The 13,086-nt window shown below is 34.3% G+C and overlaps 2 protein-coding genes across 2 annotated transcripts; one reads left to right on the top strand and one right to left on the bottom strand.

The window, feature by feature from the left end:
• Positions 1 to 5,022: 5,022 nt before the first annotated feature.
• Positions 5,023 to 6,158, bottom strand: LOC114748600 (uncharacterized). The gene has a single exon (XM_028937032.1). The coding sequence runs from the start codon at positions 5,943 to 5,945 to the stop codon at positions 5,487 to 5,489; it is 459 nt and encodes a 152-aa protein (XP_028792865.1). The 5' UTR covers positions 5,946 to 6,158; the 3' UTR covers positions 5,023 to 5,486.
• Positions 6,159 to 9,797: 3,639 nt separating this feature from the next.
• On the top strand, positions 9,798 to 13,035 carry LOC114748597 (protein FAR1-RELATED SEQUENCE 9). The gene is made up of 3 exons (XM_028937031.1): positions 9,798 to 10,036; positions 10,154 to 11,699; positions 12,488 to 13,035. Exons 2-3 carry the CDS (start codon positions 10,218 to 10,220, stop codon positions 12,653 to 12,655), a joined length of 1,650 nt encoding a protein of 549 aa, XP_028792864.1. The 5' UTR covers positions 9,798 to 10,036; positions 10,154 to 10,217; the 3' UTR covers positions 12,656 to 13,035.
• The last annotated feature ends 51 nt before the right edge of the window (positions 13,036 to 13,086 follow it).

Below are 13,086 nucleotides of genomic sequence, written 5' to 3'. Positions count from 1 at the left end.
AAACCTACAACCAAAATTCAAGAATAAAGTAGTATTAATTGTCCTCAAAAATCAATTAGTCACAATTAAACTAAAATATGACAATTTTGCCCTTATAAAATAATAATTCAAAATAAAACATATTAAATCAATTAACAATCAATTAAGGTTAAAAGGACTAATTAAGTTGACAAAACCCATATAAAAGATATCAAAATATATAAAAATAATTGAGTTTATTAGCAGAAGCACCACACACTTCTTTTGTAGCAAAAAGGTCAATGGATATGCATAAGGACCAACAATCCATGTCTACGCATTCACAAATTGAAGCCTTTTACGAATTTCTTGCAATATAACCTATGTGCTATTCTTCCTCTTCAGCACCACAATCAATCTGCGAAAGATCAAAGTCTGTTGAAAATGCAGTTCAATCAATATGTGTTTAAATTTCCTGCCAAATTCCATTCTTTGACTCAACTGCAAATTCAATATCCATGCAAATAAATCATATGAAGTTGACCCAACCTGAGGACCTCCAACCTTAAGGTTTCTCTTTATCTTATTGTCCTAAATCATATCACATTGACAGACTAACCCACGGACATAATCCAAAACTTCTTGATGCATAGATGATGTATTTTCATGTAATTCCAGATTCCGAAAAAACCAAATACTATAAAGAAGAAGATAGGTCAATACTTGTACTTGTATAGGGGCATCCGTGAGAACTTGAATGAACCATCTGGGTAGATCCGTGGGATCTTGTTGAGAAGAACCATTTTGCAGAGTAAGATCCCTCACAGTCAATAGTGCAACAAGAGAAATCATCTGCATTGGCCACCAAAGGCAGCTAAACAAATTAATTGACTTCCTATCCCTAACATTCCAATATAATGGATCTGTGATAATATGAGCAGTTTTCTTAATTTCTTTCCAAATTAGGGATTCAATGGAATGATTAAGAATCAACCTATCATCCAAAGAGGAAACATATTTAGGCTTAATTACGATAGAAAGTAAAGAGATGTCTATTGCAGAAAATATCCGTGCCACTGATTTAGCTAAAAAAGCATTATTGAATGCCTCAATCTTCTAAAACCCCATTCCACCCTTTGTTATAGGAACACAAAGTTTGTCCTAGGATAACAAATGCATCTTCTTCCCGTTGGAATTAACACCCAAAAAAAAAACTCAGCCATTTTCATGTCAATTTGATGACAAAAGGAGGCCGACAACTTATAGTTGGATAGCAGATAAACAAGTGAAGATGAAAGAATAGATTTAATCAAAGTAGCTCTTGTAGCTTGAGAGAGTAAAGTTGCTTTCCATGCTTGAAGTTTGGAATCTATCTTATTAATTATTTTCTAGCAAACCTTCTTTTTGTGTCTTCCTGAATCCACATATATGCCCAAGTATTTACCAAGGGAGGAGTGGAATTTCATGCCAAGTAGACGAGCCAAATGCTCCTTAACTCGATAAGGAATATTCAAACTAAACATCAAGCATGACTTTCGTTTGTTCACTCTTTGCCCTACAATACTTTCATACTGATTCAAAACCTGAAACACTGTATTTAGAGTGGATTCATCAGCCTGAGCAAATAAAATAGTACCATCAACATACATCACATGAGTTAGAGGCAGAGAACCCTGAAAAATTGATAACCCCTTCCATGACCCTCTCCTTTCCTCAAGTCAAATCATAGCAGAAAGTACATTAGCACCGAGAATGAACAAATATGGAGAAAGAGGGTCCCCTTGGCGCAATCCACAGGAGGGACAAAAAGATTGAGATCAAGAACCATTAAATAAAATTTGATAAGATACTGTTAAAATGCAAGTCATCAACCTGTGTACCCAAATCGTGAGAAAACCCATATAGATCAATAAGGTATGTAAAAAAGACCAAGACACACTATCATAGGCTATCTTTATATCAAGCTTAATAGCACACCATCCTTTCTTATCTTGTCTTATTGATTTCAGCTTTGTTATTGGTTCTGAAACCACCAAAATATTATCATTGATGAGACGACCCTTGACAAAAGCATTTTGTAAAGACAAAATTAGATCATTCAAAATCAACTACAACCTGTTACAGAGAGTTTTAGCCAAAATCTTATACAGCACACTACACAAACTAATCGACCGAAACTCATCTAAACATTTAGGAGAGTTTGTTTTGGGAATTAAAGCAATATAAGTGGTACCCAACTCTCTTGAAAGATTACCGGACTGGAAGAATGTTCCCATTAACGATTTGACATCCCTTTCGATATCTGACCAAAACTTCTAAAAAAATTGAGCATTGAAACCATCATAACCTGGGATTCCATCAGGATTCATTTGTTTAATAGCCAAATCAATTTCCTCATCTTTGAACGGTTGCATCAAGGTTAATTTATGCGATAAAGACAATTGAGGAAGAGGAAGAGTGTTAAAAAAATATAGAATTTCTTCTCGGGGTTTATGTTCTTTCCTTGTAATTTTTTTTTTTGAAGAAATGCACTGCTAAATCTCTAAGTTCATGCATTCCTGAAACCCAAATCCCATCATTATTTTAAAGCTTAGTTATAAAAGAGGATGATCTTCTCCTTTTCACCAAATTATGGGAACAAAGCAGTATTTCTATCCCTATAAAGTGTCCAGTTTACTCGTGCTCTTTGTGCCCATAAGATCTCTTCACATTCATACCAAAAGTTGAGGTCATTGCGCAGCTTAACAAACCAAGAGCTGGAATCCTTATCTATCAAACCTGATTGTGAATTATTAATCATTTATTCCAAACAAAAAATTTTGTGTGAAATTTTACCCACTTTCAATTTATTCTATCTAATAAGTTCCTCTTTTAGGCATTCCAGTCTGAAAATCAATTGTGAGGGTTCATATGGGGAAACAATAGAATTCCAAACCTTTTGCACAATGTTTCCACACTCAGAGAACTGAAGCCAAAAATTTTCAAAGCAAAAAGGTCGTTTTCCACGCTGACGCCCCAAAAATGTGTCAAAAACCGGAAGTGAATGATCTGAAGCCATTATAGGTAAAACTTGGGTATTGGAATAAGGATATCGTTAAAACCACAAGTGATTACAAAAACCTCCATCTGGTTCTTCCCAAACTACCTCATCTCCAGAATGGTTATTAAACCAAGTAAAAGAAGGTCCTCTAATTGGAATTTCAATTAATTGAGTTTCAAAGAGTAGGTCTTGAAAATTATTAGCACCTCTGAGATCCCTATTTCTACTCTTTTTATCACAATCATACAACACTTGATTAAAATCTCCTATTAATAACCAAGGATTCTTAATGAGAAGATATTTTGATCATACCCAATCCCAAAGCTTTTGCCGATCATTAAGAGCAGGAAAGCCGTAAATACCCGAGACATACATCAAACCTCCTTCATTCATATTTATGGAGCAGTGAATCCAGTTCGATGAGCAATCCAAAACAGAAACTTCACAGTCTAGTCCAATCCCCATATATACACCACTAGACTTTCCTACTGGGTCAATGCACCATAATTGAGAAGAATGGAGGATGGGTGGAAAAACAAGTCTCACCCACCCATCGGTTTTTATCTCCCCTTATATTATGATGCATCAATTATAGATATTTAGGCTCCTCTTTAATAAAAAGTACGACATTAACCTTGATGCCATTGCCGTGCAGCAACCTCTTAACTAAAAAGGAAGAAAAAATTATACATAATGTTAGTTTACTAAATTACAATGATCATTTTTGTTTGAATTAGAATCCTAATTAATTTAAAATGAATTGCTTGACTCCAACATATTAGAAAATGTGGTATTGAAGTAATTAGTCCAGGAGGGTACAATATATTTTTGATTTACAATTAATAAACTCAATTAGGGCTTTGTGATGTTAGTTTTTATTGCATGCAGAGGGATTAAGCCTCTTCTCTACACCTCAATCTCACTGCACGAAGTGCAATTTTTTGGTGTTTTTTTGTGTTCTCAGGACATCTTAAATGCATGTAGGGAAGTTATTTTATGAGTATTTCTTCACGTTAAAACATGAAATGTTCTTTTAGTCGTATTTATAAATTACTTTCAATATATTTTACATAGATTAAAATTTTTTTAAATTTTATCAACTTTACATTAAAATTTAGTAACTTTTTGATTTTATTCTTATTTAATATACATTATAATCTTTCTAATTCTTATAATAGGGTATTTTCAACTAATTCCCACATATCAATGAATAAAAATTAAAGCATTAATTAAATTTGTTCTAAATTAATAATTTTTTTCAAGATTACTCCAACTTAAAGGATGTAGATAAATAAATAAGGAGTTCAATGAGCTTTTTAACGCTAAAGATTAATTATTAACAAGGGTAAAATTAAAAAGTAACAATTAATGAGCTAGTTAATGACTTGTACAGTTGTATTTATGGCCAAAACTTCCTTCTAAATGATGCCCCATAATAAAGACTAAGGAGAGCACCTTATGAAAATAAAATAAATAAAATAATAAATAAATGATAAAATTATATATTCATAGAAAAAATCGCTTCTTGTCACATATATAATCTAAACAAGACTAAAATTTTTTTGTTTCTCTGTTCTCTGCCTTAGGACGAGAGAGAACTACATGCAATTTTTGCAGGCTGATGCAAGGACGTGACAATTAAATTATAGCCTTTCCCCCTTTTACGTGGCATACATAGGAGATTTTACTTTTATTTTTAAATATCATTCAATTCCAACGCAATTTTTTTAAAAATTTATTGGCCTAATTTAATTTCATATAATTATTTTATATAATTTTATTTTTCAAATATTTTTTGATATAAGAAAGGAACAAAGTCAATATCAGATTTCAATATATATAACTTATAGGAAATCATACATTTTTTTAATATATATTTATGTATAGTTCATATGAAGCTGCATTGATTATAAAATTTGAATAGCACCGTTTTTTTTTTTCCGAACTCTTCGTAATATAAGATTATAGAGCCCACATATAGTTATATCAATAACCAGTAAATAGATTTCCTATCCCAAAAATCTTCCAACGAACGATCACTGATCAGCTCTGATACATGCAGCAGACAGGCGACGCTCACTCCATTGTGTGCGTCATCGAAATAATTGATCAAATGCAATTTCCATCTGCTAGCGGAAAATGCGAATAATCTATAATAACATGAACATATCTCCACCGACATGAACGAGAAATTTGTTGCCCAGAAACTCGTATTTTGGGCAGCAGTAAGCAGGCCGTGCAAACTAACAGGGATTCTAAAATTTTTTGCAACCTACAACATACAAGAACACTAATGTACTAATTACACCCCTTATTACCAACAGTGAGCATATAAGAATCGAATCAAAGAGAGTGCAAGATACATGAATAACGAACAAACGAATTGCAAAAGCCAAGCGGAGCTATTTAATTTCGTCACTGGAATCTTTATTATTCCAAATGAGCCAAACACTTTCCACTCATTCAAGAGGCGGGGGCAGATCGAATTTCAGCGATGATTTGCATCGAAACTCTTGGCAGGCCTGTAGGTCTGAGGAAGAGCCATTTGATCAGAGCCAAGGAGCTTTCTAATCTCAGATCGGACCTTGAAGAAAACATGCCTCCAGCTGCCCCTGTCCTGGGATCCAAGGACCTTGGCTTCCTGCTCGTTCATTTCGAGATCCCCAGCAAAAAAGGGTTTTCTGGAGAGGAACCAAGCGGAGCCCCACTCCCACCATTTCCTGAGCGAGGTGCCAGCGTAGTCTCCCATTGATGAGAGGGACTTGGATCTTGGAAATGACCAAGAGGATGCAGCAGAGGTGGCCTGGATCTTGAGGGACAAGGACGAGAGCCGCCTGCGAAGACCTCCTTGGTGGTGTTTGGAGTCGCCGGTGTGAGAGAGCGGAAGTGCCGCCCTGGCCGACGTGCTGCTTGAAAAGAATCTATGATTCTGAGCCAGAAAGCTCATTTCTGGAAACGTCAGTCAGAGCCACAGAGAGATCTGATGATTGGAGAAAGCAGAGGGAAGCAAGATAAACGTATGAATATGAACTGAGGAAAAAGAAAGGCGAAATGTAGCGTTCTCAGCTTGGTCTGTCACAGGCTGTTATATTCCTCTTGTGGGGTCGATTTTTTTGTCTCGAGTTCTCTGTCTCCCTGGCGGTGAGGGATCGGACTAGTTTTCCGCGGAGGAAAATGAGTCTGGCGTTCCCCACCCACCTGCTCCTCCAGTCCATTTATTTATTTATTACGTAAGATTTAATTATATCCATTTTTTGATCCATCTAAATAATCGAAAATCAAAATTATATGGTATATCCATCTTGATTATATTCATTCCTAAATCTTATAAAATATTTATTTTCAATTTTTTAACTCGAACACCACCATTCATCAGCTTCAAATGATGATTTTGAGAATGTTACCAAAAAAAAAAAGATGATTTTGAGAATATTGTATTAACATTTAAAATTTTAATGTTTTTATTGATGAAATTGAAGTATTGGAGTTAGAAAATTGAAAGGACACTTTATAAAATTAAATAGGAAAAATTACAAAAAGAGACTGCTGAAATAGAAAAATTATAAATAGGAACCCAAAACAACATTAGTATGTATTTTGAGGGTTTTGACAACGATTCTTGTGAATGAGTCTTTGTATGTAATTTTTTTTATTTTAGTGCTCTTTTTTTGTGATTTTCCCAATTAAATAACCATAAGTACAATTTTAGCATATATTATTTTTGATTTTATATATAAGAGCTAATTGACTAATTTAGGTAAGTTAAGAAAATAAGTTAAGGTAGTTATTTGTAATAAATATGTTTTGTTTTTTCTAAAATATCCTTGCTAATCAAGTTTATTGGCTAAAACTATTGTTATAAAAAGACTGTCTTGGAAATAATATATAAATATGAAAGACAGAGTGGATTAGGGTTTTATATTTAGGACCAAAATAAAAGTCAAATAAAGTCTTAACCGGATGTAGTATAAGATAAGAAGTACTAATGTTTTGTTTGGTACTAGGGAAGAATTTTTATTGAACTGGATGAGGAAATGAAAGTAGAAATGAGTTTTAAAATATGATTGGTAGGATGGTAAAAGTGAGATATAATTTTTAGTTAAAATCTGTATTTATAATATGATAAATATCCAAATGCCCTTCAACACAAAAAAGCCTCTTCCGCCTCCAGACAATTGCGTCCCTACCTTCATTTAATGCCCCGTTTGCTATGATAGAAGAGTGTCTTAGTTCTACTTTTAATTCCATTTCCTTGTCTTCCTTTCTAAGCACCCAAACGGGGCAAAGTTGCGTAATTGACAAATCCATATAAATAATTTAATATTTATGAGTGACATTTTTTTTAATCTATAAATCTAGTAGTTTTACTTACAAGTCAAATTTTTAATATTGAACCCCTCGAAACCAATTAGAGTAATAAATAGGATTTAGAGGACTTATGCATCTAATTTTCTTACCTAAGATCCGTGGGTAATTTCCCAATATCTCATGCTGCTTATATTTATAATTTATAAATAGGATAATTTAATTAAAACTTAATATCTCAACTTAATACCAATTAACATTAATAATATGTGATGTACTTTTACTTTTCTACTATTTCCGATTATTAATATAAGAGTTAGTTAACTAATTAAAAAAATAATTAAGTTAGTTATTTGTAATAAATGTGTTGTCTTCCATAGAATATTTTTGCTAATAATGTGTATTAGTTTAAACTACCATTTAATAAAACATTTAACATGTGAAATTATTATAAGGATTATCTTAAAAAAAATAGATAAATATAAAAGATAAAATAGAATGCGGTCTTATACTTGGGGCTGTTATATTAAGGATCAAAAGTAGTACCTGATTAAGGATCAAAACATTTAACATTCCCCACGAAGCTGAGGAATGGGGAATGTTAAAGGGTCTCAATCTAGCAATTCAAATGGGATTCAACAATCTTGTAGTGGAATCTGATAACCAGAATTTAATTCACTCGCTCACCAATTGGAGTTCTCACTCTACAACTTGCTCAACAACTTTGCTAGAGGTAAAGAGGTTGCTTTCTTTACTGACAGAAGTTCATCTTCAGTATGCTCCTAGGAAGTGTAATATCATTGCAGATGCTTTGGCCAAGATGGGGTTTACTAGCACGACCATTTATGACACAGCTCCTCCTAACTTGAGGACTCTAGTACAGAAAGGTTTATTGGGATTTCAATCCCCTACTAGTTAGTTTTCTCTTTTAGGCTTTTTGCCTTCTTGTATACCAAAAAAAAAAAAAAAGTACCTGATACCAACAGGTGTTGGATCTAGCGAAAGGGGCTAGTCCCTCATAACGTAGTGAACCAAGGTTCAAATCTTTATTGGGAGAAGTGTTTATATTTAGTTTCTGATAGTGTTTTGAATATGATTTTCTTTAATATGAGGATACTTATGTTTTAGCCAAAAAAAAAAACACCCGATAAAATAGAAGTCTAGGTTAAAATAAAAGGAAGTATCTTGAGGAAGGTTTTGTGAAGATAGAAGTCGATGGATCAATCCTTGATAGTGGTAGAAGTTGATGTGGTGGCGTCATCAGAATTAAGGATAACGAGTGGATAACAAGCTTTAGCTGCAAGCTCTCAAATGTATTTTAGGCAATTGCAGAGCTTACTGGAATCATATACAGTCTTCGTATATGTTGAGCAAGGGATGATAAGTAACTTGACTTTTTTTGATTATATTGATGCTATTACTTTGATTGCCAAAAGGTGTGACTTCGAACATCCGTTTAGGGATATCGTTGATAAGGCCAGAACTTTAACTCATGGGAATTGGCTTGTTGAGTTTGTCATGTCTATCAGGAGTTCATATCAAAGACAGGTAACTTAGCAAAGTTAGCTCATAGATCAGAGGACAATTTTTATATTCTTGATCAACCTGTACCTCTTACTTAATAGGTCATGGTTAGGGATGAGTATTTGGTTTTTCAATTCGGTTATCGATGATAACTGAATTAACCGAATAACCGAATAGAGTAAATTTTAAATACTGAACTGAAACTGATTAATCAAACTAACCAAAACCGAATTAACTGAAAATTTTGGTTTGGTTAATCGATTAATCAAAATATATAAATATGAAAAATGATTTTAAATTAAAGATAGTAATAAAATACAATTACAACCATTAATTAATAAATATTTCATCATTCAATATGATTTATTATAATATTTATTATAACCATATTTATTGAATATAAATATATTTAAAAAATTTACATATAGCCACATATATATTATTATATTAGTATTTATTAAATATAAATATATAATATATTTATTTGGGTTTTTTGGTTATAACTGAATTCTTTTTTCTACTAATCGAACTGAATACTAAATTATTTAAAAAATAAAAACTGAATATATAACCGAAAACTGAAATAACCGAACCGAAAAACCCAAATTGAATTCGATTCGATTCAGTTTTTAGTTACGATTTCAATTTTGTTTACCCCGCGTGGTTGATGAGGAATATTTTACTTGTCTTGTTTCAAGTGTTTACTATACCGTAACTTTACTATTTTATTGATAGTATATAGTTTTTACTCATATAAAAGAAGGAAGTCGATGTAAAAATTTTCTTACATCACAGATTTATCTTGTATGAAGTATGGGTATGGCCCAAACATTCCAAAACTCGAGGCTTGAGAGTTTGGCATCTAATAATTTCATCCGAAAATGCAAAATTCAAAGCGACGACGTTTACGTCATGACTACGAAGGCCGCCGCAGGGCAGGACCCAGGCGTAAGGACAACTCTTTTTTTTAGCCGGGTGTTCCGACTTCGAGGCAACGATGCAGGATACCGGATTCCTCCTGTGTGAGCGGCGGTTCAGCTGAAAAACGTTTTTTTCCTTTTTTAATTTTCGACTGAACAGTACTTGAGCTACTCGTAAAAACGTGAGATATCCTTGGAGTGAGCATACTCACTCGTTCCCTGGCAAATCCTTCCAGCCCTAGCCTGCGAGAATGATAAATCAGTGAAGAATTTCGGAAGCGTATGCGAGGTACTGGGCTTTGGCATTTCCGTACTGCACTGCACTTAGATTGTAGTTCCTAACATCATATCATGTCTAGGTAGAATTTTTTTTTTAATGTGAATTTAATTTTTTCCTTCGATGCAGTTTGTCTTTCTTAGCGAAAAGTTGAACAATTTTTTGTGCACTTGATCGTTGAAACTTGAAACATATGAGTGGCACTAGACAGCGTCCCTTCGGCAGCGGGGCCAATTATGTACTGGACTATCTGAAGCGCATGCAAGCAGAGAGCCCTGCCTTCTTTTATGCAGTTCAAGGTGATAATGATCACGCGGGTGGAAATATATTTTGGGTTGATGGAACATCTAGGATGAATTACTCTTATTTTGGGGATTCTGTTATATTGGACACAACCTATAAGACCAACCGGTACAAGGTGCCATTTGCCTCTTTCATTGGTTTTAATCATCATGGACAGCCAGTTTTGTTTGGTTGCGCGTTGATTCTCAACGAATCTGAGTCTTCATTCATATGGCTCTTCAGGACTTGGCTTCAAGCTATGTCCGGACGCCACCCTGTGTCCATAACATCTGATTTGGATCCTTTCATACGTGTTGCTGTTGCCCAGGTTCTTCCTCAAACTCGCCATAGATTCTGTAAGTGGAGCATATTTAGAGAAACTCGAGAGAAGCTGGCGCATCTTTGTCAGTCACATCCTGCTTTTGAATCAGAATTCAAGAAATGTGTCAACGAGAGTGAGACAATTGTTGAGTTTGAGTCTTCTTGGGACTCACTTCTAAATAGATACTACATCATGGATAATGAATGGCTTCAGTCATTGTACAATGCCCGGCAACGTTGGGTCCCGGTTTACTTGCGGGACACTTTCTTCGCAGAGATATCTTTAAACGAGGGAAATGAAGCTTTAAATATTTTCTTTGATGGATATGTTAACGCATCAACTACCATACAGATATTGGTCAAACAGTATGAGAAAGCTGTATCAACTTGGCATGAAAGGGAATTAAAAGCAGACTATGACACTACTAATACTAGTCCAGTTTTGAAAACGCCGTCTCCTATGGAAAAACAAGCTGCAAGTCTTTACACGAGGAAGATATTCATGAAATTTCAAGAGGAGTTAGTAGAGACTCTAGCAAATCCTGCAACAAAAACTGATGAGTCTGGAGCTTTGATTACTTATAGGGTTGCCAAATTTGGGGAAAACCAAAAAGCACACATTGTTACTTTTAATTCTTTTGAAATGAAAGCTAATTGCAGTTGTCAGATGTTTGAGTATTCAGGAATTATTTGTAGACATATACTAGCAGTCTTCAGAGCAAAAAATGTTCTTACACTTCCTCCACAGTATGTGTTGAAACGCTGGACAAGGAATGTGAAAACGGGAGCTTTGTTGGATGAGCATGCATCTGAATACACAAGTAATTCTCATGAGTCTTTAACAGTTCGTCATAATAATTTGCGTCAAGAAGCAATCAAATATGTGGAAGAAGGTGCAAAGTCTATTCACATTTATCACGTTGCAATGAAATATCTGCAAGAAGCAGCTAAGAAGGTTTCTGCTGTGAAAATTCAAAGTGCTGGGACTACAGAGGGTTCTGCACTGGCAGACAGAGGCAGGGATGGAATGCTTGCTGTTGATGAAGATGGGCTGCCAACCTATACATCTGTGGTTAGCTTCTTTTAACTGGTGATCTAATTTTTATGTCGCAAGCTTTTAACATTAAGCAAAAGTATCATCAGAATAATCATGCACAGCGAGGTCCACTATGTATTTAAGGGAAATGATATACAAATTTTATTTTTGAGCATGGCAGAGCATGATGTCATGCGAAATTTATCATTTAATAATATAAAATTTCCCCATTTTCCCCATAATTATCCATGCAAATATTGTTATCTTGACTGTGCCAATCTTGAATTTTATGCTTTCTTTGAAGTTGTCTTGTGCCTTGAAACCAACAATGCTTGGATCTTTATATCAGCTTCAGAATGCTTGTTTTCATTTCATCACGTTGAGCTGCTCTTGCTGAGTATGCTTGATTTGCAAGCTGGCTAAGTTGTCCAGGAAGGGTTTGACCCAAAAAAAAAAAAAAAAAAGGTTGTCCAGGTAGGGATATATCTATTCTAGGATCTCCTGTCAGCCGCCATCTGTATAGGATCACGTAATTTATCTTGGCAACTTGTTTGGTTTAGTGTTGATATGGCGTTGATATGAGCAATGGAATAAATAATTGAACTGCGATCTGCATAGGATCAAGTAATTCAACTTTTTTCTTAATTTTATGTTAAAAGTAGTTCTATGATGATTTGTGAACAATTTTCATATATAAACAATTTATCGGTGCTATGGCTTCAATTGTGGCATAATAGTGTTGTTACTAGGCTGAGAGCCAATCTTATATGCATGTTTTCATCTATACTTGTTCTAATATAAAACCGTTCATCCTCTTTCTTCAGGAGGAGAAGCAAAAAAAAATCAAAGAGTTGACCGCGGAGTTGAGGAGTACAAATGAGCGATGTGAAGTTTATCGTGCAAACCTGCTGTCTGTTTTGAGGGATATGGAAGAACAGAAGTTGAAGTTATCGGTGAAGGTCCAAAATGCGAGACTTAGTTTGAAAGAGTAAGTGCATTTGGAGTGAAGGACATGGGTGCTTTTTCTGGGGATTTATCTGTTTTTGTGGGTGGAGGCTAAACTGGAATCCCTCATGACGAATTACTCTTTGCTTCTTGCGTGAAAGATTCTTGCTGGGTGGCCAAAGTCGCTCTTCTGGAGTTAGTATTCGTGACTATTTCATGATAAATACCCAAAGCTTTGTATGTCGTAGATTGGCATATCAATTTCAGTTTCATAGCCCTTTGAATTTGTTCAAATGAAATAAGTTTATCTAGATTAATGCTTGTTTTCTTTTATTATTATTACTACTACTACTACTAGTAATAGTGTAAAGTACACTGATTTCTCTTTTATTTAACCTAAGTGTAGATTTCCATTTTATTTTGGAAACCCACGTGGATCTCCTTTAAATTCAAAATGTATGTTATACAAATGATAAAT

Source organism: Neltuma alba, unplaced genomic scaffold, assembly GCF_004799145.2.
Source record: "Neltuma alba isolate B1F8T4 unplaced genomic scaffold, ASM479914v2 tig00005752_pilon, whole genome shotgun sequence".
NCBI lineage: Eukaryota > Viridiplantae > Streptophyta > Magnoliopsida > Fabales > Fabaceae > Neltuma > Neltuma alba.
The sequence above is the reverse complement of the archived record's forward strand: the minus strand, read 5'-3'. Positions and strand labels throughout refer to the sequence as shown.